The following is a 22834-nucleotide window of genomic DNA, read 5'->3' on the forward strand; positions in this document are numbered from 1 at the left end:
AAAAAGGCGGGATATAAATGCAATAAATAAATATTTGGATTAAACCAGAATTATGCAAAGGTGGACATAAACCACTTTTTTATGTTGTTAAATACCCAGGGGTTTGCAAGATTAGAGGAGGAAAGACGAGGCTTATCAGTTCCCTGAAAAGGTAGTATATGCACACACACAAGAGAGAGTAAGATGAAAAGTAATAGTCTATTAATGAAAGTGTCTAAATATCTAGACATGTTCTTTTAAAACACAGCACACACACCCCGGCAAAACAACACCTAAAATGGAATAAAATACAACTGTTTCTCTGATAGCACAATCCTATACATATCTACTCAAAAGTAACTTCCAATGGGGCTTACTCCCAGGTAAGTGAGTATACCATTGCAGTCTAAATTAGCTTTCCTAGTGCTAAAGGGACATAGCAATAAAGATGGTACCTCTGTGAGAAGCACTAATTTTCACATTCAAAAACCCTCAGAACTAGTGCACAAATTGCAAGCTGCATCTAATACAAGAGAAACTGCCTGAAGGTGGGCCCTCCAGCTTCAAGCTGCACCCATCCTTAAAATTCCCCCAGATCTTCAAAAACACAGCTTGCTGCTTACTAAAATGGTTGAGGAGCAACAGCCACATTCCCAGTAGAGGGGAAATATCCTTTGCAAAATATAAAAAGTAAAGTTGACATCCAGGCATGCTGGTGTCTGAGGCAGAAAATCCAAATTAACAGGAGAGAAAATTCTTGGAGAGTTCTCTTGTACAAGCCCCACTGAAATAAGTAGGGCCTGCACTAGTGCACGACTGTGCCCCCTGGCTCAAACCTGTCTCTTCTCCTACTCTGCCACCCTTCACGGCACCCAGCCTCAACTGTCTAGAACAATCACCACTTTTCCCCCCACGATAAGCAAAACATCCAGACCCTCTATTCTGTGGCAAATTTCAGGAGTGGAATGAGCAGGTTGCAGATGACAGGAGTCCTGCCTGCCCCCAACACGCCTGCGGTTGCCGACCTCCCTGTAGCTACTTCTGTTCCAGAAGTTTGGATCCAGAGAGGCAAGGACAGTTCTTAAGTGCTGATTACCATGTGGCACAGCTCTCACAGCGGATTGGGACTGCAAATTGCCTTGCCCTTTAGGACCGAGCGCAGATACTCTGACTGAAGGCACATGATCTGAGCATAGTTGCTGGATACTGGAGAATTCTGGTTGCAGCTTTTGCATCCTTACATACTGCTCTAAGCGACTGCCAAATCTGGCCCAAGCCCAAAATAGCACCCATAATGCACTTGGCTGAGGGTAGAGCAGGCAGCAGCGTCTGTGGAGAAGATTCTGTGCTTGTCTTAATCAGCCACTCAGTTCCCACCAGCACTGGGCTGGGCTGGGCTATCCTGGTTCCCAGATCCAGGCAGGGTGAGGGAAAGAACGATAGCAAGGATGAGGATGAGCGTCCCAGCAATGACCGCCCCCAGGATGATCTTCCATTTCATGTTCTCCCAGCGCTTCTTCTCAGCCACGGTTTTTGAAGTCTTGCAGAAGGCAGAGCTCTAGAACAGAACACAGGAGGGAGACAGACTCTCTTTTAAATACGTATGTTTTGTATCCCAATATCCCACTCTTCCACGGGGCTCTCAGCGGTCTCCCACCCAAGTTACTGACCAAGGCCACATCCATTTAACTTGAACCAGGCTAAGCAGCCATCAGGTGCTCCCCGGCTTTTCCCAGAGCAACCGAGGCCTAGCACAGGCTTCAGTTCCGCAGTGGCACTGCACAAAGGGGACTCATGGGGTTGGAGGAGCTGGAATGCAGGACAGACTTGGGGCATAGGGGCTCCTGCAGAATGCAAGAAGTTCTCCTGTCACAAAGGCTGTGAAGATGGGCTTCTTAAGACACGCAGGCCCCACCCAGGGCTGTTGTGTGTAGGCTGCGAAAGCTCAGGCTGCAGCCCTGGGCACACGGACAACAGAAGCTGCCTTCTCCCAAGCCACAGCCTTGCTCCATCCAGCCCAACACTGTCGACACTGACTGGCAGCAGCAGCCCTCTGGGGTTTCAGGCAGGGTTCTTTTCGTAGCCCTACCTGGAGAGAGTGCTGGGATCATTCCTGGGACCTTTTGCAAAGCCGGTGCTCTAGCACTGAGCTGCGTCCCTCCTCAGCAGAATGTAGCTTCCAGAGGTTCAAACCAGATCATAGGAGCAGACTCAAGGCCAAAACCCCACATTTGCTGAGGTCACAGGCGATGCCGGAGGCACACATGGGGGAGAATTGGCAGGGTGGAGGGTTTTTGATAGGATAACCTCCCTTGTGGACTGTGGGAATGCTGTGGATGTCATATATCTTGACTTCAGCAAAGCTTTTGACAAAGTACCACATGACATTCTGATTAACAAACTAGCTAAAAGTGGGCTAGATGGAACAACTATTAGGTGGATCCACAGTTGGCTACAGAATCGGACTCAAAGAGTACTTATCAATGGAACCTTCTCAAACTGGGGAGAGGCAACGAGTGGGGTGCCGCAGGGCTCAGTCCTGGGCCCAGTGCTCTTCAACATTTTTATTAATGATTTGGACGAGGAGGTGCAGGGAACGCTGATCAAATTTGCAGATGACACCAAATTGGGTGGGATAGCTAATACCCTGGAAGACAGAAACAAACTTCAAAGTGATCTTGATAGGCTGGAGTGCTGGGCTGAAAACAACAGAATGAAATTTAATAGGGATAAATGCCAAGTTCTACATTTAGGGAATAGAAACCAAATGCACAGTTACAAGATGGGGGACACTTGGCTCAGCAATACTACAAATGAGAAAGATCTTGGAATTGTTGTAGATCACAAGCTGAATATGAGCCAACAGTGCGATATGGCTGCAAGAAAGGCAAATGCTATTTTGGGCTGCATTAATAGAAGTATAGCTTCCAAATCACGTGAGGTACTGGTTCCTCTCTATTCGGCCCTGGTTAGGCCTCATCTAGAGTATTGCGTCCAGTTCTGGGCTCCACAATTCAAGAGGGACGCAGACAAGCTGGAGCGTGTTCAGAAGAGGGCAACGAGGATGATCAGAGGTCTAGAAACAAAGCCCTATGAAGAGAGACTGAAAGAACTGGGCATGTTTAGCCTGGAGAAGAGAAGATTGAGGGGAGACATGATAGCACTCTTCAAATACTTAAAAGGTTGTCACACAGAGGAGGGCCAGGATCTCTTCTCGATTCTCCCAGAGTGCAGGACACGGAATAACGGGCTCAAGTTAAAGGAAGCCAGATTCCGGCTGGACATCAGGAAAAACTTCCTGACTGTTAGAGCAGTGCGACAGTGGAATCAGCTACCTAGGGAGGTTGTGGGCTCTCCCACCCTAGAGGCATTCAAGAGGCAGCTGGACAACCATCTGTCAGGGATGCTTTAGAAGGATTCCTGCATTGAGCAGGGGGTTGGACTCGATGGCCTTGTAGGCCCCTTCCAACTCTGCTATTCTATGATTCTAGTATTCAGCCCCTCCCGTACAACCACCACCACCACTTCCTCCTGCAATGTCTCTCCTGGGGCTATGTCTCTCCAGCCAGAATCACTTTTGGTTTCAGAGCCTGGCTGGGAGGCATTTTCCAGAGAAAGGTGGTGTTGGTGGAAGAATGCACAATCACACACACCCCTCCCTCATTTGGGCCACACGTCCCTTAAGTGTTTTGAGGGAAGCGTCGAGTGGGGAAGCAAAGCAAAATCAGGATAAATTAAGCAAAGTAGTAAAACATAGGGGAATTAATTATGTGAAATGAGGGTCAAAGCTCCTCTGTTTGGTTTGGAGGGTGTGTTTATTTTGTTTGTTTTTTGGCAAAATCTCCCTCTTGCCAAAGGCCCAAGACTGTGGGGTGGTACTAAGGCCAGGCCAGCATTGCTGCTGGGGATTATACTGTTTTTATTGATACTGACCTGCTTTGCATCTTAATGAGCCACGGTGCCTTGTTAACCACTGGGGGAATTACCATAATTACCCTTGGTAGCACAGCTGGTCGTGTCCTGCGACCCTGACCAGGGTGGCTTGTTGCCATGGATAACAAGCCACCCCAGAACCCTATAAAAGCTCATGGATTCTGGATGGGTTGTTAACTAGGGCAACAAGCCACTCTGGCTGGGTTCACAAGACACAACAAGCCATGCTACCAGGGGTAATCATGCAAAAACACACACAAAAAAACCTGGCACATAACCAGCATGAACAATGGGGAAATGAGCTACCGTGGCTTATTTCCCAAGCTACAATCATGCATTTTCATTTCATTTATTTCTATATCACCCCATAGCTGAAGCTCCCTGGGCAGTTCACAAAATTTAAAAACCATTAAAAAACATTATGTAAAGTATAAAACGATTCACGTAAGGACAGACAGCACACTCTAAAGCAACATATATTGAAAACAATTTAAAACAATCAGCCAGGGGCAGTCTAGGGCCTGATCAAAGAGATTCACTATATGCTGCCAAATGCCTGAGAGAAGAGGAAAGCTTTGATCTGGTGCCGCAAAGATGACAATGTTAGCACCAGGCAAGCCTCATCAGGGAAGCCATTCCATCAGTGTGGGAAGGAAGCTCCCGGGAAGGACCTTTCTCCTGTTGCTGTCCTCCAAGCCTCCCTTGGATGCAGAGCATCGTTTACAGGTTGGGAGTCCTCTCCTCGTGCTGGGAGAGGACCTCCATCAGGTACTGTGGAGCTGAGCCATGGAAGGCTTGATAGGTCAAAACCAGCACCTTGAATTGGACTTGGAAACATACAGGCAGCCAGTGCAAGTGGGCCAGGGTCAGTGTTTTATGGTCGGACCCTCTTGTCCCCGTTATCAGTTTTGCCACAGCATTTTGCAGAAGCTGCAGCTTCTGAGCCATCTTCAAAGGCAGGCCCATGTTGAGCACATTGTAGTAATCTAACTTGGAGGTTACCAGAGTACAGGCAGTTTCTCTTTGAAGAACCCAGGCAGCCCCCCTCCCTGGCAATCCCTGGACCCTGCTAGCACCTTTCTTCCTCCTTCACTTTCCGAAAGGACATTGATTTGGGCCTCTTGGACAGTGACTCTTCCTTGCGGTCGCAACAACAAACCCCTGCGAGCCCCTAGTTTTCCCATCTTGCTGTGTGAAGAAACTGCCCTGGACTCTCTCCGAGGATGTTTCTCAAAGTGACGGCATGCCAGCCATTGTGTCCCCACCACGTCACACCTGGTTACGAAGTTCGTCTGCCCTTTCATCCAGGTCACTAAGCTTGCCATCACGTTCGAGCGCCTTATTGTAGTTGTCTAGCATGATCTCAGTCACTTCCTCTGCTGCCTCCTGACATTGCTTCAACTTGTTTTCTGCCTGCAAAAAGAGAAGGATGGATCAGGACAGCAGGAGCAGGGCAGCAGAAACCAGGGCTGGGTTGGAACAGTTTGCTGCCCTTGCAAATGCCAGTGGGCGTTTTTGCATCGCTGTGGGCTATGTGCAGACGGACGCTTCTGAGGGTGGGAACAAACTAACATTAGTCACGCAGTTCTTGGGGCCGCGCACGTGCTGCCTGGTGCTCAGCCATAAAGTCTTCTGTCCAGCATGGAAGCAGTTGATGTCCTGTAACCTGAGACATCGCGAAGCCATTCCTTCCTCTTCCGCAAAGTACTTTCTCAACTATAAGCTCCATCACACTGGGGGTTAACACGCTCCCTACTTTCGCTTCTCTGCCTGTGTTTTCATTCCTCAGTTACTTCCTCTTTTCAAAAGAGGAAGAACAGAAGGAGCACAAGGCCCATTGAGTCCGCTGCTCTAATGGCGCTGCTTCTCCTGCACACAGCAGGAGAGAGCAGCGATTCCAAGTTTAAAAAAACATCAGACGTAACCAGGGGCTTTTTTGTTGCACAAGGAAGGGCGGAAGGGATGCAGGAGGCAGACCTGAGCAAACTCCGTGAGTGCCCAGGAACGAGCCTGCAATAAAACGCTTGTCAGATGCAGCTTTATATTAAAACTGTCTTTTCTTTGTAATGTAAATGCACCATTTAAATTAAGGAGAGGCTAGAACAGCTAATGGAATCAGCACCTAAATTGCTGGCTTATTTGTATTACAAAGCCAGGAGTGAGCGATTCTCACTTGGTCAGGGGAGGAGGAAGGGAGGGAAATACTGCAATTGCTGGTTTAATTTTATGTATTATAGAATTACATGCTGTTCTTCAGGACCCAACAAGGCTTAAATTAAATGAACACACTAAAATATAGTCACACTCATAAATAAATGCAGCAGAGCAAAACAACAACAACACATTTTAAAATCTTAAAAACAGCAGATCAAAAACAACTAAATGACATGCTGGAAGGCCTGGGCAAAAGTGTCTCTTCCTGGGGCTATATTTGGCACCAGGCAGCCAAAAGTGCATGCCCTGGAAAGCATATTACCTGTGAGGCATCACAACTGCAGGGCTCTTCCTCCCTCTGGTACCTTGAGAACCCAGGGAGGCTGGGAGGGAGGCTGGGAGGAAGGCCTCTGACGGTGAAGGTAACATTCAATCAGGTTCATACCGGGGGTGGGGGTGGGGCAGGAATAGCTGTATGTTTGCACTCAACCTGACATTGGATTTGGAATTGGCTGTTCACTTTTGGCAAACACAGCCAAACATGGAGCCCTTGAACCTCCGTGTGCAGTGTAGAAATAAGAAAGGATTTTTGAGTGACCCTCACACAGTGAGATTTATGAGCAGAGCAGCAGTGTCAGCCCCCACCCCCCGCCTGTGTATGTAAACCCGTTTTCTCTCCCGTTTGCTTAAACCCAAATCAACTTTCACTTTCTCCCATTTGCCATTCCAATTTTCCAAAGCAAGCAAGCAAAAGGGAAGGGAAGGGCTGGTGTGCGCTGCTAAGATGTGGAGCACGAACATGAAGCTCCTTAAAACATTGCTGAGTGTGCCTTGAGCGAATTTATTGATTGAATGTTCCAGATATAGCACAAGGACAGCAATACACAGGATGGAGAAGTGGCCTTATTGCGCATGGAGGGAGAAAATGGACTTTCCCTGCTCCAAAATAAGAAAGAAAAGGGAGGAGAAGAGACGAGACGAGCGTAGGACATGGACAACATCTTGTGAGTACCGCACTGCAAAAGCACATACCAGGCAGGGTGAGAGTGCGATAAATCACTGGTGTGATGGAGCTCAAAAGCCCTTTCTCAAAAAATTACGGAAAATGGTGTTTAAAGAGATAAAAGAAATTTTAGGAATGGAGATCGAAGAGACACCTATAGTGGCATTGTTATCAGTATATGGAGAATTGAATTGTAATCAAGAGACAAAAGAATTGATAATGAATTTGTTAGCAGCAGCAAGATTAATGATATCTAGGAACTGGAAGGTTCAAGGGGATTATCACATAGAAGACTGGTATAAAGAAATATGGGACATCGCTATTAATGATAAACTAACATGTAATATAAAAGTTAGAAGAGAAATGATAAAAACGAATGACTATGGAAACAGTTTTTAGAATTGTATTATTAAAGGGGAGAGGGAAAACACCTCCAGAAGAAGTAATGAGATTTTGGAAATATGAATAAGATCCCGTGGTTGGAGGGAGCACCTTTATGTTAATTATGATTATGCTAAAGAGAATTAAGTTAGAACATATGTTTATCAAATGTTTACTTTATATTACTGTGTATTACGTGGTATTGTTTTATATTGCATTGTTGTATTGTTTGGATGTATTAAATTTTTTTTTTTTTTAAAAAAAAAAGCCCTGTCTCAGCACTTGCTCGTCCTCCCCAGCCTCTCCTCTGCCATGTGTGGACAGCAGAGGGGCAGAAGTGACACAGACGGGAGGGAAGGCCAACAAGCAGGACCACTCTTCCGACGTCTGTGTTACTGGCAAAAGTGGGTTTTGTGAAGGACCATTGTTAATAATGCAATTATCTCTGTCTGTACTTCTGCATTTCATTGTCCTCTGATCTCAGTAGTTACAATTCCCTCCTCAAGCATGTGTATGTTCTGTAACATCTGAAACTCCATGAATACATTTGGTAGTCTTTAAGATGTCACAAGAATCATAGAATCATAAAATATTAGAGTTGGAAGGGTCCTCTAAGGCCAGTGAGTCCAACCCCCTGCTCAATGCAGGAATCCACCCTAAAGCATACCTGACAGACGGTTGTCCAGCTGCCTCCTGAAGGCCTCTAGGGTGGGAGAGCTCACAGCCTCCCTAGGTAACGGATTCCATTGTCGTACTGCTCTAACAGTCTACTACCGACCACCCAATCAAGGAGAAGACGAGGACAAAACTTTTGAGAAACAAATTGCCAGTGTTTCAAGGAAGTGTGATGTAGTAGTGATGGGGGACTTCAATTACCCTGATATCTGTTGGGAGACCAATACTGCCAAAAATTCCTGACATGTGTGGGTGAAAACTTTCTCCTACAGAAAGTGGAGGAAGGAACTAGAGGATCGGCAGTCCTTGACTTGATATTGACCAATAGGGATGACTTAGTGGATAAAGTGGCAGTTACAGGAACTCTGGGGGAAAGTGACATCATACTTAAATTCTTGATTATAAAGGAGACAAAAGCTGAGTGTAGCCATACACGTACTCTGGATTTTAGGAAAGCTGATTTTAATAAACTCAGAACTAAGGTCCCATGGCAAATGAGCCTAATAAGAAAAGGAGTGCAGGATGGGTGGGAGTATTTAAAAAAGTAAATTTTAAAGGCACAGTTACAAACAATTCCAACAAGGAGAAAAGATAGAAGACAACAGAGGAAACCAATGTGGCTCCACAAAAAACTTAAAGATGACCTGAAAACAAAAATTCATATTCAGCTTGTGATCCACAACAATTCCAAGATCCTTCTCGTTTGTAGTATTGCTGAGCCAAGTATCCCCCATCTTGTAACTGTGACTTTGGTTTCTATTTCCTAAATGTAGAACTTGGCATTTATCCCTATTAAATTTCATTCTGTTGTTTTCAGCCCAGCACTCCAGCCTATCAAGATCACTTTGAAGTTTGTTTCCTGTTGCTTTAACTGTAATTGCTTGAGGGGTGAATACCTAAACAGGGCTAGAATTGGATGCTGGTTTTCCAGGACCCATTTTCTTTCTGAGGCAGCCTTTGCGATTAAGAGAAGAGAAACACACACAGATGCTTATGTTGCTTTTGTCCTTCTCTGCGTTGCATAGGCTACCTCTGTGCTCCACCACCACCACCACCCTGTGATGTTCAGCTGCCTTATGTGTTATAAAAGTAAATATATAAAGTTATTGTTTATATTATGTATAAGGTTCAGGAAATAAATAGGCCTCAAGGTACTTACAATTTGTAGAGGGGGGTTAAATGCCTGAGTGTGGATTGGATGGTTGCAGGGGAGTGCAGATTGGCTGAGTAAGGGTGGGAGAAGCTGGAGCAATGTTATCTCTACATAGTTTAGGGTGACCCTATGAAAAGGAGGACAGGGCTCCTGTATCTTTAACTGTTGTATTGGAAAGGAAATTTCAGCAGGTGTCATTTGTATATATGGGGAAACTGGTGAAATTTCCTCTACATCACAACAGTTAAAGTTGCAAGTGCCCTGCCCTCTTTTAAATCTGGTCACTCTAGTATAGCTCCTGCACCTTTAACTGCATGATGAAGAGAGAATTTCACCAGGTTCTCCATATATACAAATGACTCCTGCTGAAATTCCCTTTTCGATGCAACTGTTAAAGGTACAGGAGCCCTGTCCTCCTTTTCATATGGTCACCCTAATATAGTTGAGTGAGAGGGGGGGGGTAGAAGAGTCTGTGGAAGTGTCCGTGTGAGATGAGTCGGTAGAATATGAGAGTTTGAGTGTTAGGAGATGGTCTGTGAAGGGAGTGCGTGGGCCAGAATTCTGTGAAGTGAGGTAGAGAGAAGTGGATGATTTTAGTAGTCTGTAGTGGAACCTTATAAGAAAGAAGTGACTGAAACCAATACGCCATGAACCTTGTAACCATACACATTTGAACGGAGGAAACCATTAAGCTTATACACGCACTTACTTAAGTTAATAAATTCCAATTATATTCACAAACAACTGGTGTGGTCTGTGGAGGTGTCTGAGGAGAAAACAACAAATGGTGGCAGCCGAATGGGAAACTGAGGGCCAGGTTGCTGGGCTGTGGAGCCTGAAGAAGAGGCGAGACAGGAGCAGCAGCAGCAGCAGCAGGCCTAAACCCTCAAACACGTCATTAGCTCAGGGGGGATTGAAGTGGTCCTCGCTGCTAGTGACATGGACAGTCCTGTCAGGTAGCTTGTGGGTGTCTCAGGTGAAGTTGAGATGACACAAGGGGGCAGGGCATCACACACCCCACTGCCAAGTGTTCTCCAAGTGTTTTCTGGGGAATCCTTGAATGATTACTTGGGATTCCTCAATAAAAGGATTAGTCCCGAAAGACCGCTGAAGGAATGGCTGGAGAGGTTGGGGCTGTAGGTGACAAAGGCATTCATTACCTGAGTGCTTTTCAGCTTGTCTGCCTGACCACAGTGACTTACTTGTGTGCCAAGAAACCTGGGCGTGTCGCAAATGCTGCTGAGGAGTGCTTCATGGGACATGCTCTCAATGTAAGTGGGGCCTGGTTAACACTCATCCATCCTTTGCAGTCAGAGTCATTGTTCCAGAATAACCCTCCCCTAAGCCTTTGCATGGTGCAGGAGTTTCCTGGCAGCTCAGATGGTGCAGAAAGGGGTTCCCTAAACTAAGGAGGGATATTTGCATGTCTCTGTGACGGCCGTCACCTGCACAGCCTGTAGCGAGAACCAGAACGTGCAGGAAACGGTGGGACCATTTGCAAGAAGCAGAATTAGAATTTACCTTTCTGTGAAGGAAAAGGGAAGCTCAAACGCTGACTGGTCAGCTGAGGTATCCTGCTTCCTGCAATTGGGTCAGGGGAACACTCGAGGAGCCCAACAAGAAATCCAAGCCCAAACCGGCAGGAAATACAAACTCCGCTGGGCTGGCAGCCAAAGACCCTGAGGCACCAATTCCAGCCCCAGCCAGCCTCCACCAGGCCTATCCAGCATTGCACTGGGGAGAATTTTCCAGAAAATGTGGAAGTGGAAGGTCACTGGATGGGCAGGCTCAGGGGAAAGAGCTTCTCTGAGTCGCTGAGCTTAACAGGAGGAGCACTGATGCAAAAATGGGATGGGATGGGGGGGATGTTCATATGTTATGGCCGGGGTGGGGAACATACGCCTCTCAGGCATCGTTGGCCTCCCTCTCCCATCCAGCCCCACCTGAAAGGCAAACGGTCAGGCACAATAGGAGCGGGAGTCCAACAACGTCCCTGTGCTATAGCCTGGCATCTAGCATGACTAGTGGGGCCTGGCTAGCCCTTAGAAAGCTTTGGCATTGGGCAGTGTAGAAATGCAGTAAATACGAAGTAAATAAATAGACCAGTATTTGAATGGGCTTCCACATGTCCTAGCTGCCCCTTAGCACATAATATATTTATTTCATTTTAAATGCCCGGTATGTGGCTCTCTGTAGCTGATACCAGATGCCATGTATGGGTGGTAGGCCTGTCGGTGCACCAAACATGCACACAGGGCACCTTCGTCCTTCCTTCTCTTTCCCATCACCTTGCCAACTCCCTCATGGGGTCCAAGAAGCAAACTGTGCTTGGGAATGCTCATCCATGCCAACCAGCACATTCCTCAGACTAGGTGCTAGGACAGGAAATGAGAATGGGGCAGCTGCCCACTGGCACCAGAGGGACTTCTCAGGGGGCCCCCCAAAGAGCTGTCAGCCCAGCAAAGAGCTCTGGCTATAGCCACCAGCTGACGTGCATGTTGCTTTTGTTTCCAAGAAGCTGGAGATTCCGAGTAGGTTTAAGAGCCCTCATAGACCTGCTGGGTATCTTCAGCTTCTTGGGAACAAAACAGACATGCATGTGTAGTGTAGTGGCTAGAGTGTTGGACTGGGAGTTGGGAGATCCGGGTTCTAGGCCCATTCAGCCATGGAAACCCACTGGGTGACTTTGGACCAGTCACAGGCTTTCGGCCCAACCTACCTCACAGGGTGGTGGTTGTGAGGGTAAAATGGAGAGGAGGAGGATTATGTATGCCACCTTGGGTTCCTTAAGGAGAAAAAGAAGGTGGGATATAAATGCAATAAATAATAATAAGAATAAATGTCAGCTGGTGGCTCTTCTAGTCTATTGATGGAACAGCTGTTGGTCTGAAAAGGACAGAGAAAAATAGAGGAGAGAAAAGGGAACAGAAACACAGGCCCAACATTAGCAGTCGGATCAGGATTATAACAACCATTTCTAGAGCATTTCTAACAAAGTGCTTCAGTCCACATCTGCAGGTATATCACTTGATTCCTCATCACTGAACTCCTCACATGTAAACTGAACTCCTCTGAAGAATGAAATGTCTATCTATGTGGTACTGGATCAACGATGTTTCATTCATGCACACAAGTCCTATTTTGAACGGTTGTCTGTTGTCCAATGATGAATGTGTGTGGCTGGCCTGGTTCTTCTGAGCCTTTACTGGCCACTGTGGCAGCTGCCCAGCACATGGACTCACACGCCATGCTGCACAGTACCTGATACCTTCACAGTCCATCTCAAGATGCGGATGATGTAGGCGAGGGGTGCGTAATTCATGGGCGGCATGTGGCCCTTGGCTGCTCCTGGTGCGGCCTGCAATGCCAGCGGGGTGCAACCTCCTTTTCCCTGCAGCCCAGAATCATTGGGGGAAAGAGAAACGCTGTTCCGATGCATCGCAGCAGCCTTTTGAGGATGGGAGACATGGAGGTCTCTCCCAGCCTAAGCAATGCTGCTTCCAAGATCACAGTTTTCCAATGGCAGAGAAACAGTAATCTCAGCAGCAATCTCGGTGGGATGGAAAAGGCTTTCACGTCCACACACGCACTCTCAGTGGCCAGGCCAGGGAGGTTTCAACTTCCTCATCCTTGCACACTGAGATGTGGGGGAGAGGGGGAAGCGTGTGTGTGCATGTGTGCGCATGCTCTAGCTCACCAGTTGACACCAGATGTGGCCCTTGGGGCTGAGAAGGTTGTGCTCCCCTGATGTAGGTGGTGGTTGGCACCTTTGCCTCATGGCCACACTAACACTGCTGATTACCAGGATATGTCTGTTCTTCCTGCTACTACAAAGGCTCAGTCTTTGAGCTTTTGCAACAGCATGATGGGCGGCATTTGCATAGAATGGGACCACATTATTCACCTCTTTCCAATGTAACAGATGTCACCAGAGAAGCAGGAGAAGAAGCCAGGGGGGGTGGTGAGGAAGCAGCTCCCATGGCGCTGCAGAAATACCAGAACCTAAATCCATTCTGTATCCATATTACGAATGCAAAACTAGGAGGACTATTCAAATCAATCATCATATTCAAGTCAAACGGGGGAAACCCTTTTCACAGTTAAACCCAATAAGGATAAAAATATTTGTAGAGCACGTGCGTCAACTCTAATCTACCAATAACATGTGGATTTTAAATCATTAAGCGATATAATAATTTCATAAAATAAACATATAAAAAATAAACATGTATTAACACACACGTATGCCATTACATAACAAGCCACACATGTTGTTTGCCTTTCCTTCCTATGACTATTTGCTAAGGGCATGACCCACCAGAGGGTCCTCTTGCACAAGCCCCACTAAAATGATTAAGAGTTGCGCAAAAACTTTCCCAAACCCTTGAGCAGCTTCACCCCCACTCACTTCAGTGGAGCTTGTGCAGGAAAATTTTCTGGCAGATCATTCCATATACTAGCCCAAATGGCAGGGATTCTGCCTATTTCTCTTTCCTTCTAGTGCTTTGGCCAGTGAGGTCAAAGGTGCTGAGTAAAATTGACAGGCACTTCAAATTATCACAATTATTTATTAAATACTGTGAAAGAACAGAACTGCCTTCCATTTTTCTTGAATATAGCTTTCTGGATGTAGTGGGGTTAATGCCCTTTGTGTGCGTGTTCTGATCCAACAAGTCAAATGTTCAGGTGGTAAAGTAGAGGGGGTAAAGGGAATGAGGCAGGAAGTTGAAGGAGCCTACAGAAGTGTTTTGTTTGCAATGTGGCACCAAAGGGCCTGTAATTTTGCAAGAAGTACTTGTGGTTTTGCAGAAATGTGAGTAAAGAGCTCAACAGAAAGAATTTAGGGCAAACACCTGATTGGTCACAGTTACATGAGAACAATCAAGCTTTAACAAACAAAACCTCAGGAAAGCTAAAAGAGAGAAGAAGGCTGAGAGGCAGGAAAGCTGCATGGAAAAGCAGAGGGTTTTTTTTTAGAAAATAGGGACACAGTTTAGTTCGGTTTAGGGGGATGCATTTACCCTGGATATTTTCTTACCCTTTTTGCTATTATGATCTCTCTGTCTCTGTGTTGTAAACATTCAGATATTAAAACCTTGTTGTTGTTGTTGTTGTTGTAAAAAACTGAACAATGTTTTTCATAACACTGTTTTTTTTAAAAAAAAGTTGCTTAAGCTTTGGGGGGGGGGGTTTGTTGGGTTACCCACCCCATGCCTAGTAGCCAACCCTCACACTCTCTGAAGGGATTTACAAGGGACCCTGAAGGTTTTAAGGCTGTTTGGCAGAAGCAGCCAAGAAAAATAAAGAATTCTATCTCATGGCAGCAGAAATGTCACTGGAAGAGAAGGGTAAACAGGAAGATGGCCCTCTATTTGGCCTGGTCTCCCCTCCACATACAGATTAGGGCATAGCTGATTTGAGACACACACCTGCTTTGCATGCAGACGGTCTGAGGTTCGATCCCCAGTTTGTTCAGGTAGGGTGAGGAAAGAGTCCTGCCTGAAACCCTTGGAGAGCCACAGTTGCCAGTCAATGGCCCTGTTCAGAAGACCGCAAAAAAAGAGGAGAGAGACTCTCTCAATGAAACTGATAGCAAAAAAAGGACCTTATAAGAGGCTGGAAAACACAAATGTAATCACTTTCAGAGGATGCAGTTTGTGAATATAGATTTTTTAACAAGCAATTGGTATGATAGAAAGCTTTAACATGCAGTTGCTATATTTAGCCATTATTATGTCTTAAGATTATATTAAGACTTCATTATTTATCCATTAGCAATTGTATGTCAAAGAAAGCAACTGTCTATTAAAGAGTTACTACTGCTTGTTAAACATAGCAGATTTACTATTGCTTCTTAAATATAGCAACTGCATGTTAAACTTTATTATACTTTATTTCAACTTAATTACAAATTAAAAATCATAGCCATTATAGGTCTTAAGAGTTTATTAAGACCTGCAGTCATTATTTATCTATTAGCAATTGCATGTGAAAAAGGCACAAGTCTATTAAAGATTTACTATTGCTTGTTCAAATATAGCAACTGCATGTTATTATAACTTTATTACAAATTAAAAATTAGCAACTGCTTGTTAAAAACTGTACACTTGCAATTGTATTTTCATATTAACAATCACTTTGTTAAAAATTGTAACTGCATTTTTGAAAGTTACTACATTTGCTTTCTATCATACCAAGTGCTTGTTAAAAAATCTATATTCACAAACTGCATCGTCTGAAAGTGATTACATTTGTGTTTTCCAGCCTCCTATAAGGTCCCCTTTTTTGCTACCTGTTCAGAAGACACCTTAAACCATGGTAGTTAAAGCTTTTTTGTCAACAGAAAACCACCGTGGTTTTAGGCATCTTCTGATATTTGTATATATCAGATACAAAAGAGGTCCTCCTTTGAATATGGTCACCCTAGCCATATGGAAAGGAGGAGAGGGCTCCTGTACATTTAACAGTTGTATAGAAAAGGGAATTTCAGCAGGTGTCATTTGCCCTGACCTCTTTTGTATGATTACTCTAGTATAGCTCCTGCAGCTTGCACTGTTGTGATGAAGAGGGGATTTCACCAGGTTCTCCATATATACAAATGACACCTGCTGAAATTCCCTTATCTATACAAGCGTAAAAGATACAGGAGCCCTGTCCTCCTTTGAATATGGTCACCCTAGCCAACACATGTGTCAACAGAACTGGGCTAGATGGAGCAATGGTCTGGCTCAGAATATGGCCACTTCCTATGTTCCTATACATTCCTAAATAGACAGAGGTTATAATGATAAAAGTATAATGAAAATAATTTTCTGTCTATTGGTATTTTTGTCATCTTGATATCACCTGGAGTGCATTGCAGAGACTGTAACTCATATATTTCGTCAATTAATAAATCACTACATTAAAGCCTCTACAAGAATCCCTGCAGGAGTCATTCTTTTTAACTATTTTCTGTTTACAGTAAGACAAGGAGAGCAGCAGCAGCGCCCTTGTTCTGGAGGGCCTCTGCCAGCAGGAGAGGAAAGCCATCAGGAGGGCCTGTCCGACACACCAGGAAGCAAAGCAGGCCGTGTCGGGCTTCCTCTGGGCAGGAGGGACTGGCCTGCAGTCAAGGATGTTTACTCCAGCCAGCCAAGTCCCTACTGTTTATTTTAGATAAATTTGATTGAGCAGGAGATTGAGCAGCAAAAAAAATGAGCCTGGACAGGATACAGCTCAGATGCTAAGAGACCACAAGGGAATTAATTCTACACAAGCTACTCTTAGAGGAACCCATACATCTTATGAATCACATCCCTACCAACATTGTCATAATTAGCAGACACTGAAAATACCCCAACAACTCGTTGTTTTTCCTGGGATGGGGAGGAAAATGGCAGAAAACTGGACGAGTGCACAAACTGTAAGTCTGGGGCAGTTTCTCCCTCTCCTAAAGCCAACAGGTGAGATGTAGGCTATTATTATTATTATTATTATTATTATTATTATTATTATTATTATTATTTATTTATATAGCACCATCAATGTACATGGTGCTGTACAGAGTAAAACAGTAAATAGCAAGACCCTGCCGCATAGGCTTACAATCTAATAAAATCATAGTAAAACAATAAGGAGGGGAAGAGAATGCAAACAGGTACAGGGAAGGGTAAGCAGGCACAGGGTAGGGAAAAACTAACAGTTGAAAGTAACAGTAGAAGTCTGCACAACATCAAGTTTTAAAAGCTTTAGGAAAAAGAAAAGTTTTTAGCTGAGCTTTAAAAGCTGCGGTTGAACTTGTAGTTCTCAAATGTTCTGGAAGAGCGTTCCAGAACATTCTGGAACTAATCCATTCATGTGCCATCCACACATCCATTCATGTGCCATCCCGATATAATCTTAGGCAAGCCATGCTCTCTCTTTCGGCCTGAGTCCCATCTGAAAAACGGGGATAAAAATACTCCTGCCTTGTATGGATTACTGCTGTCTCCACCCTGAAACCTCTGCTCGAGGGCCGTGGTCAAGAGGGTAAAGGTAAACAGATTCCAGAAAAGAGGGCAGTGTTGCTGGAGGGAATGCCCATGGTCTAGAGAACTTAACACGGCTGTACATGATGGGGTTACTGATCACATGCCGAGTCTAAGGGGACATGGATCTAGGCTTGCTTCTGGAGGAGCAAGTTGTGGGAATTGTTGCTCAGAGTGCTTCTGGCAGGTGGTTCATTCAATGTGTTGGCTAATGGCCACTCATCTTCTTCCTTTCCCCTTTTAGTTGGGGTTCCACAGGGCTCGGTGTTGGGCCAGTTGTTGTTTTCTTTATATATGTTGTCCTTGCATGATCTTATTCGATCTCATGGCCTCCAATATTATCCATATGCTGATGGTACACAATTATATCTTTCATCTCCGGATCTTTCTCCTGATGTTCAGGATCGTATCTCAGCATGTCTTTCAGCTTGGAGACCTCATCATCGTTTGAAAGTTAGTATGACAAAGACAGAATTGTTTGTTTTTCCTCCCAAACCTTCTCCCCATCTTTCATTCTCTATTACTGTTAATAATGTTACACTTAATCCAGTTAAGGAAGCTCGTAGTCTTGGTAGTCTTATTTTATTTAAAGTGTTACAGAAAAAAATAAAATAAAAAATGAGTACAATCAATCCCCTAACACTTAATATCAAACCAACAATTATATGGATATGTATAATATACAAAGAAAAGAAAATAGGGGAAAAAAGGCTGATTGATATAATTACTAGGGGGAAGAAGCTTAATCGGATTAGAAAGAAGTATTAAAGGAAAAAGAAGGAAAAGGAAAATTAAAAGGAGAGAAAAAATAATTTAAAAAGTTTTTTCTTATATAATATTGCCAGGATCTGATTGTTTTTGTCTGACTCTTCTGCCAAGACTCTCGTTCACACTTTGGTTATTTTTCGGCTGGACTATTGTAACCTTCTCCTGACTGCCCTTCCTTCTTCTCACGTCAGTTTGTTGGTTTCTATCCACCACTCTGCTGCTAAGATCATCTTCTTGGCTCTTCACTCTGATCATATTACTCCACTCCTGAAATCCCTTCACTGGCTTCCAATTCACCTCAGAATCCAATATAAGCTTCTCCTGTTGACTTTCAAAGCTTGTCACAGTCTAGCTCCTTCCTATCTTTCTTCTCTCTTCTCACATTATTGCCCCGCTCGTGCTCTTCGCTCATCGATTGCCCTGTTTCTTACCCGCCCAGGGGTCTCTACTTCTCTTGCTCGGCTTCGTCCATTTTCTCTTGCTGCCCCTTATGCCTGGAACTCTCTTCCAGAGCATTTGTGGGCCACGAGTTCAATTGCAGTTTTTAAAGCTCAGTTGAAAACTTTTCTTTTTTCTAAAGCTTTTAGAACTTGACTTTGATCTTACTTTTACACTGTTAGTTTTATTGTCCCCTGTACCTGTTTGGTGCATTCCCTTCCCTTTCTTATTGTTCTATTATGATGTTATTAGAATGTAAGCCTATGTGGCAGAGGGTTGCTGTTTTATTCTTTTGCTATGTACAGCACCATGTACACTGATGGTGCTATATAAATAAATAAATAAATAAATAAATAAATAATATGAAGGCTCACCCCTTTTTTGCAGGGCTAACCTTGCCTTGCTGTTGGATGCAACTGTCACTTTCAGGCTAGACTAGCAGAATGTGCTCTGTGTGGTGGGCTGCCCTTGCAGACGCCTAGGAGGCAGCTGGACAACCCTCTGTCAGGGATGCTTTAGGGTGGATTCCTGCATTGAGCAGGGGGTTGGACTCTATGGCCTTGTAGGCCCCTTCCAACTCTGCTGTTCTATGATTCTATGATTCTAAGAAGCTTCAAATGGTGCAGAATATAGCCATACAGTTTCAACAGGCGTGGACAGGAACACACAGAAAGCCTGTTGTTGAGTCAACTACACTGGCTACTGTTTATGCCTTGTGGCACAATTCAAGGTGCAAGTCATTTTTTTATTTTTTTATTTAAAACATTTGTATCCCGCCCTATATCATTAGGATCTCAGGGCGGCATACAGGATTTGGGTCCTAGCAGAGCCTGGGACCCAAATTCTGAACAAATGGGGCTCTCTCTAGAACTGCCTGGGCACCAAATGCCTTTGAGTAGGCAGGGCTGTGCTCACGGTTCTACAACCGTGTTGGACTAAGACTGGAGCAGCAAGGAGCAGCCCCCCCCCTCGCCACCCCCAGCACTCCAGCTGAGGTGGGGAAGGACAAAAACCTTTTACCATTGTGGAGTTTTCACAAAAGTTGCAAAACTTGGGCAGCAGTGTGGGGGGGTGGGGGAGGCATTTTAATTCCTTTTACTATACAGATAATTGTTAGTTTTTAAAATGTAATTTTAAGATTCTGATTTATTTAATTTTTGTTATGTGCTTTGAATCTTTGGGGAAAGTGGCTTATAAATATTTTTAATGAAATACAGCATTGCTGAGATTGTTTTACTCTGTACAGCACCATGTACACTGATGGTGCTATATAAATAAATAAATAAATAAATAAATAATGTAAATGAGGTGCTGTGGACATGCTACAGATGTAATGACCATCACAGTGTATTTACTGTAGACTTTTACAGAGTGGGGGGTCCGCACTGGTCCCTGCACAACCCTTTTGGGGGCCACAAGTAGGTGGGCTTGGTGGTGAGAGAGGAGCAGTCAGTGGGGCCAGAACACATGCACACTCAAACTCATTCACAGACATCCATTCACACACGCATGCATGCCCACAAACTGGGAAGGGTCTTTTAATGCCTCTCCCCTGCCCCACCTCCAATCAAGAGCACAGTTTCCCTGCTGCTATTGCTGCCTCTTTCTTCCCTCCCCCCTTCAGCAATCTTGGATCTGCTCCTTCCACCCCTGCTGATGGCTGATCAGCTGGACTATGGGGACACCCTGGACCACACAGATAGTGGCTGTGGGTTGCTCATACGGGCTACATAGGAATACCTGTGTAGTTAGTTATTTAGTAGATTTATTTCCCGACCCCCATCCCTTTTGACCAAATGAACCTCCAGGCAGCTTACAGCCGATCTCTCTCTCTCTCACACACACACACACAACACACAACCCCACACAACACACTCTCACTCTGGCCGATGGGTGGGTGAGAATCCCAGAGCAACAGACAATTTTCCATATCTATCTATCCACTCCCTAATTACCAGCTAGGTGGAGTCAATTTGACATGGGAAATCAGAAACAGTTCAAACTAACTTGGTGTGGGCATCTTTGTAGCAGAGGAAACTAAAATCCACACCCTCCCTCCAAAGTAGCTACATATTGTACCTGAAACCTGAAAACATTTATTAATTATGTGTAAAATGCAGGCAAATGTTTGAATTTTAGCTTCCTTGCTGGAGTCCACCTGGTCTCTCAAAACCAACATTTTCTACCCAGTAAAGTATAAGTTAAGTAAAGCTGGCGAAGTCTTACTGCTCAAGAATGGGCGTTACAGAAAACCCAGTTCAAATCTTTGTCTCAGTCCTTCATCTGCAAGATGGGGATAATAATGCCGATCCACCTGACAAGGTTGTTGTGAGGATTACTAAACTAATGTGCGTAAAACACTTTGAACATTCAAAACCCAACATATATTACATATTATGGGAAGAGACCTTTGCAGGCAGAAGGCTTCATATTGAATCCCTCACACCTTTGGTGAAAAGGAGCTCAGCAGGGCTGAGAAAGAACATGGGAAAGTTCTGAACAAAAAATCCTGGTCGGGAGCGTGGGATGGTGCCCCGCCTCCCCTCCTCCACATTTGCTCACCCACCAGATGGGGAGTGGGCAGGAGCACCAGCCACAGCAGCTGTCTTCCCAGTCACACGTGCAGAGGAGCAGAATCAGGGGGCTGAGTTCGGAGTAAGCAGAATGGACTGTACCACTTTAAGCTGCACATGGGGGTGGGGGGGAGAATCACATTTGTCAATGTTCTCCTACCCAGAAGCAGAGGAAACAAATAGCCTTTCTCCTTGGCATGTTGGTTTTCTACTTGTAGTGAATTTCCACACAAGAGAACAGCGTCTCCTGCCTACACTCCAAAGCAGTGTGGCCCACCAAGAGCTCCTCCTTGAGCTGCAGGTGTATAAATGGCCCTGAACAGGTGAATGGGCAGCAGCAGCCCCCCATACTGGGCCTCAAGGCAAAAGGTCTTCCCTGCTGCTGGCAGCTACCCCCCTTCCCAAAGACCTGCATTGCTCCTTTGACAAGAAGTGCCCAGGCAGGGAGCCAGAGAACTCCGCTTCTGGGGCAGAGACACGGGCAGCCTGTGCTCCTTGCCGGGTAGGGCCGTGCCTGGCCAGGAGCCAGGAATCCCAGGCACATTTAGACAGAAAAAAGTCCTACAACTCCTACAAAATCCTACATGCGTAGGATTGCAGCCTTTGCGGTTTTTATTACACCATTAAAAAAACATCCTTATACACCCCTCTATCCTGAAACTTTCAAAGATGCTAAGAAAAATAAAAATTAATAATATAATATAATGTAAGCCAAACACAACTAGCACACAACCTGGATGGCTTTTTCAGCAAATAAGGTGGTGTATAAATGGCACTAATAAAACAAAACGCAGTGGAAGAAGAGGCCAATCCCCCCCCCCGCGCGCCCGCGCCGCCCCCCGCTGCCGTTGCAACCGGCCCATCATACGCGGGGGCAGCAGCGGGCAGGGAGGCGGCAGGGAAAGCTCTAAACTCGGCGCCTCAGGCACGTCCAGGGCGGCTCATCCAGCCCCAGCCGGCCGCTCGCCCGTCCAACAGAGCACGTTCCGCGGCTGCGGGCGGAGAGCCGAAGGCGGGCCGAGAGACCGCAAGTGCCGCTGAAGGGCCCAGTTCCGAGCGCGAGTTTAGCACGCCGCGATCCAAGACAGGTCTCCTCGGAGTTGCGCTCCACGGCGTCCAATGGCACGGACTGCCAAGTAAACCTGCTGGGATTGCAGCCTCCGTTCCGCGCGTCCGGACGTCCGCGGCGGGCGCGCCAGGTCCTTCTCCGCCTCGGCTCGGCCCGACCGGGCTCCAGCCCATTGGGGGGGACGGGGACGCGGCAGTGCCGCCGGCGAGTGCCGAGGGAGCCGGCCCGGCCGCTCCGCGCTTGCCGCCTGCCGAGGAGCGCCCAGCGCACGGCCAGCCCTCCTCCCAGGGCCGGCGGGCGCGTTTCCTCGGAAGACAACCCACCCGCCAGCGAGACAAGCGCCCCGGCCCCTGGGGAGAAGGCAACTGCCCTTACCATGGCTGGCGCCGTCCGTCGGGGAGCTCCAGGCACGGCGCGGGAACAGCGGCACGGCAGGGCAGGGCAGGGCGGGCGTCTGCGGCTTGGGCTCGGTGGCGAGCCGCGGCGGCGTCTTCCTGCCCCCTCCCCCGGCGGAACACCCCTGGCCGGAGAGGGCGAGCGAGCGGAGGGGAGGCGCCTGCCTGCCTGCCTGTCTGCCCGGGCCGGCGGTCGGGCGGTCGGGGGGCCTCTCCACGTCGTCCTTTCGCTTTCCTTCTCAGCCCTCCGGCCGGGGAGGAAGGAAGAGAGGGCGGCGGGGGAGGGGCGCGGCGCGCTTGCACG

The 22834-nt window shown here is 46.3% G+C and overlaps 1 protein-coding gene across 1 annotated transcript; it reads right to left on the reverse strand.

Annotated features, from left to right (window-relative positions):
* Positions 1 to 179: 179 nt before the first annotated feature.
* Positions 180 to 22618, reverse strand: VAMP5 (vesicle associated membrane protein 5). Its single transcript, XM_063138904.1, has 3 exons — positions 22511 to 22618; positions 5188 to 5325; positions 180 to 1537 (listed from the first exon to the last, which is right to left on the reverse strand). Exons 1-3 carry the CDS (start codon positions 22511 to 22513, stop codon positions 1346 to 1348), a joined length of 333 nt encoding a protein of 110 aa, XP_062994974.1. The 5' UTR covers positions 22514 to 22618; the 3' UTR covers positions 180 to 1345.
* Positions 22619 to 22834: the final 216 nt, after the last annotated feature.

Source organism: Elgaria multicarinata, chromosome 12 (genome assembly GCF_023053635.1).
Source record: "Elgaria multicarinata webbii isolate HBS135686 ecotype San Diego chromosome 12, rElgMul1.1.pri, whole genome shotgun sequence".
In the NCBI taxonomy this organism is placed as follows: Eukaryota; Metazoa; Chordata; class Lepidosauria; order Squamata; family Anguidae; genus Elgaria; species Elgaria multicarinata.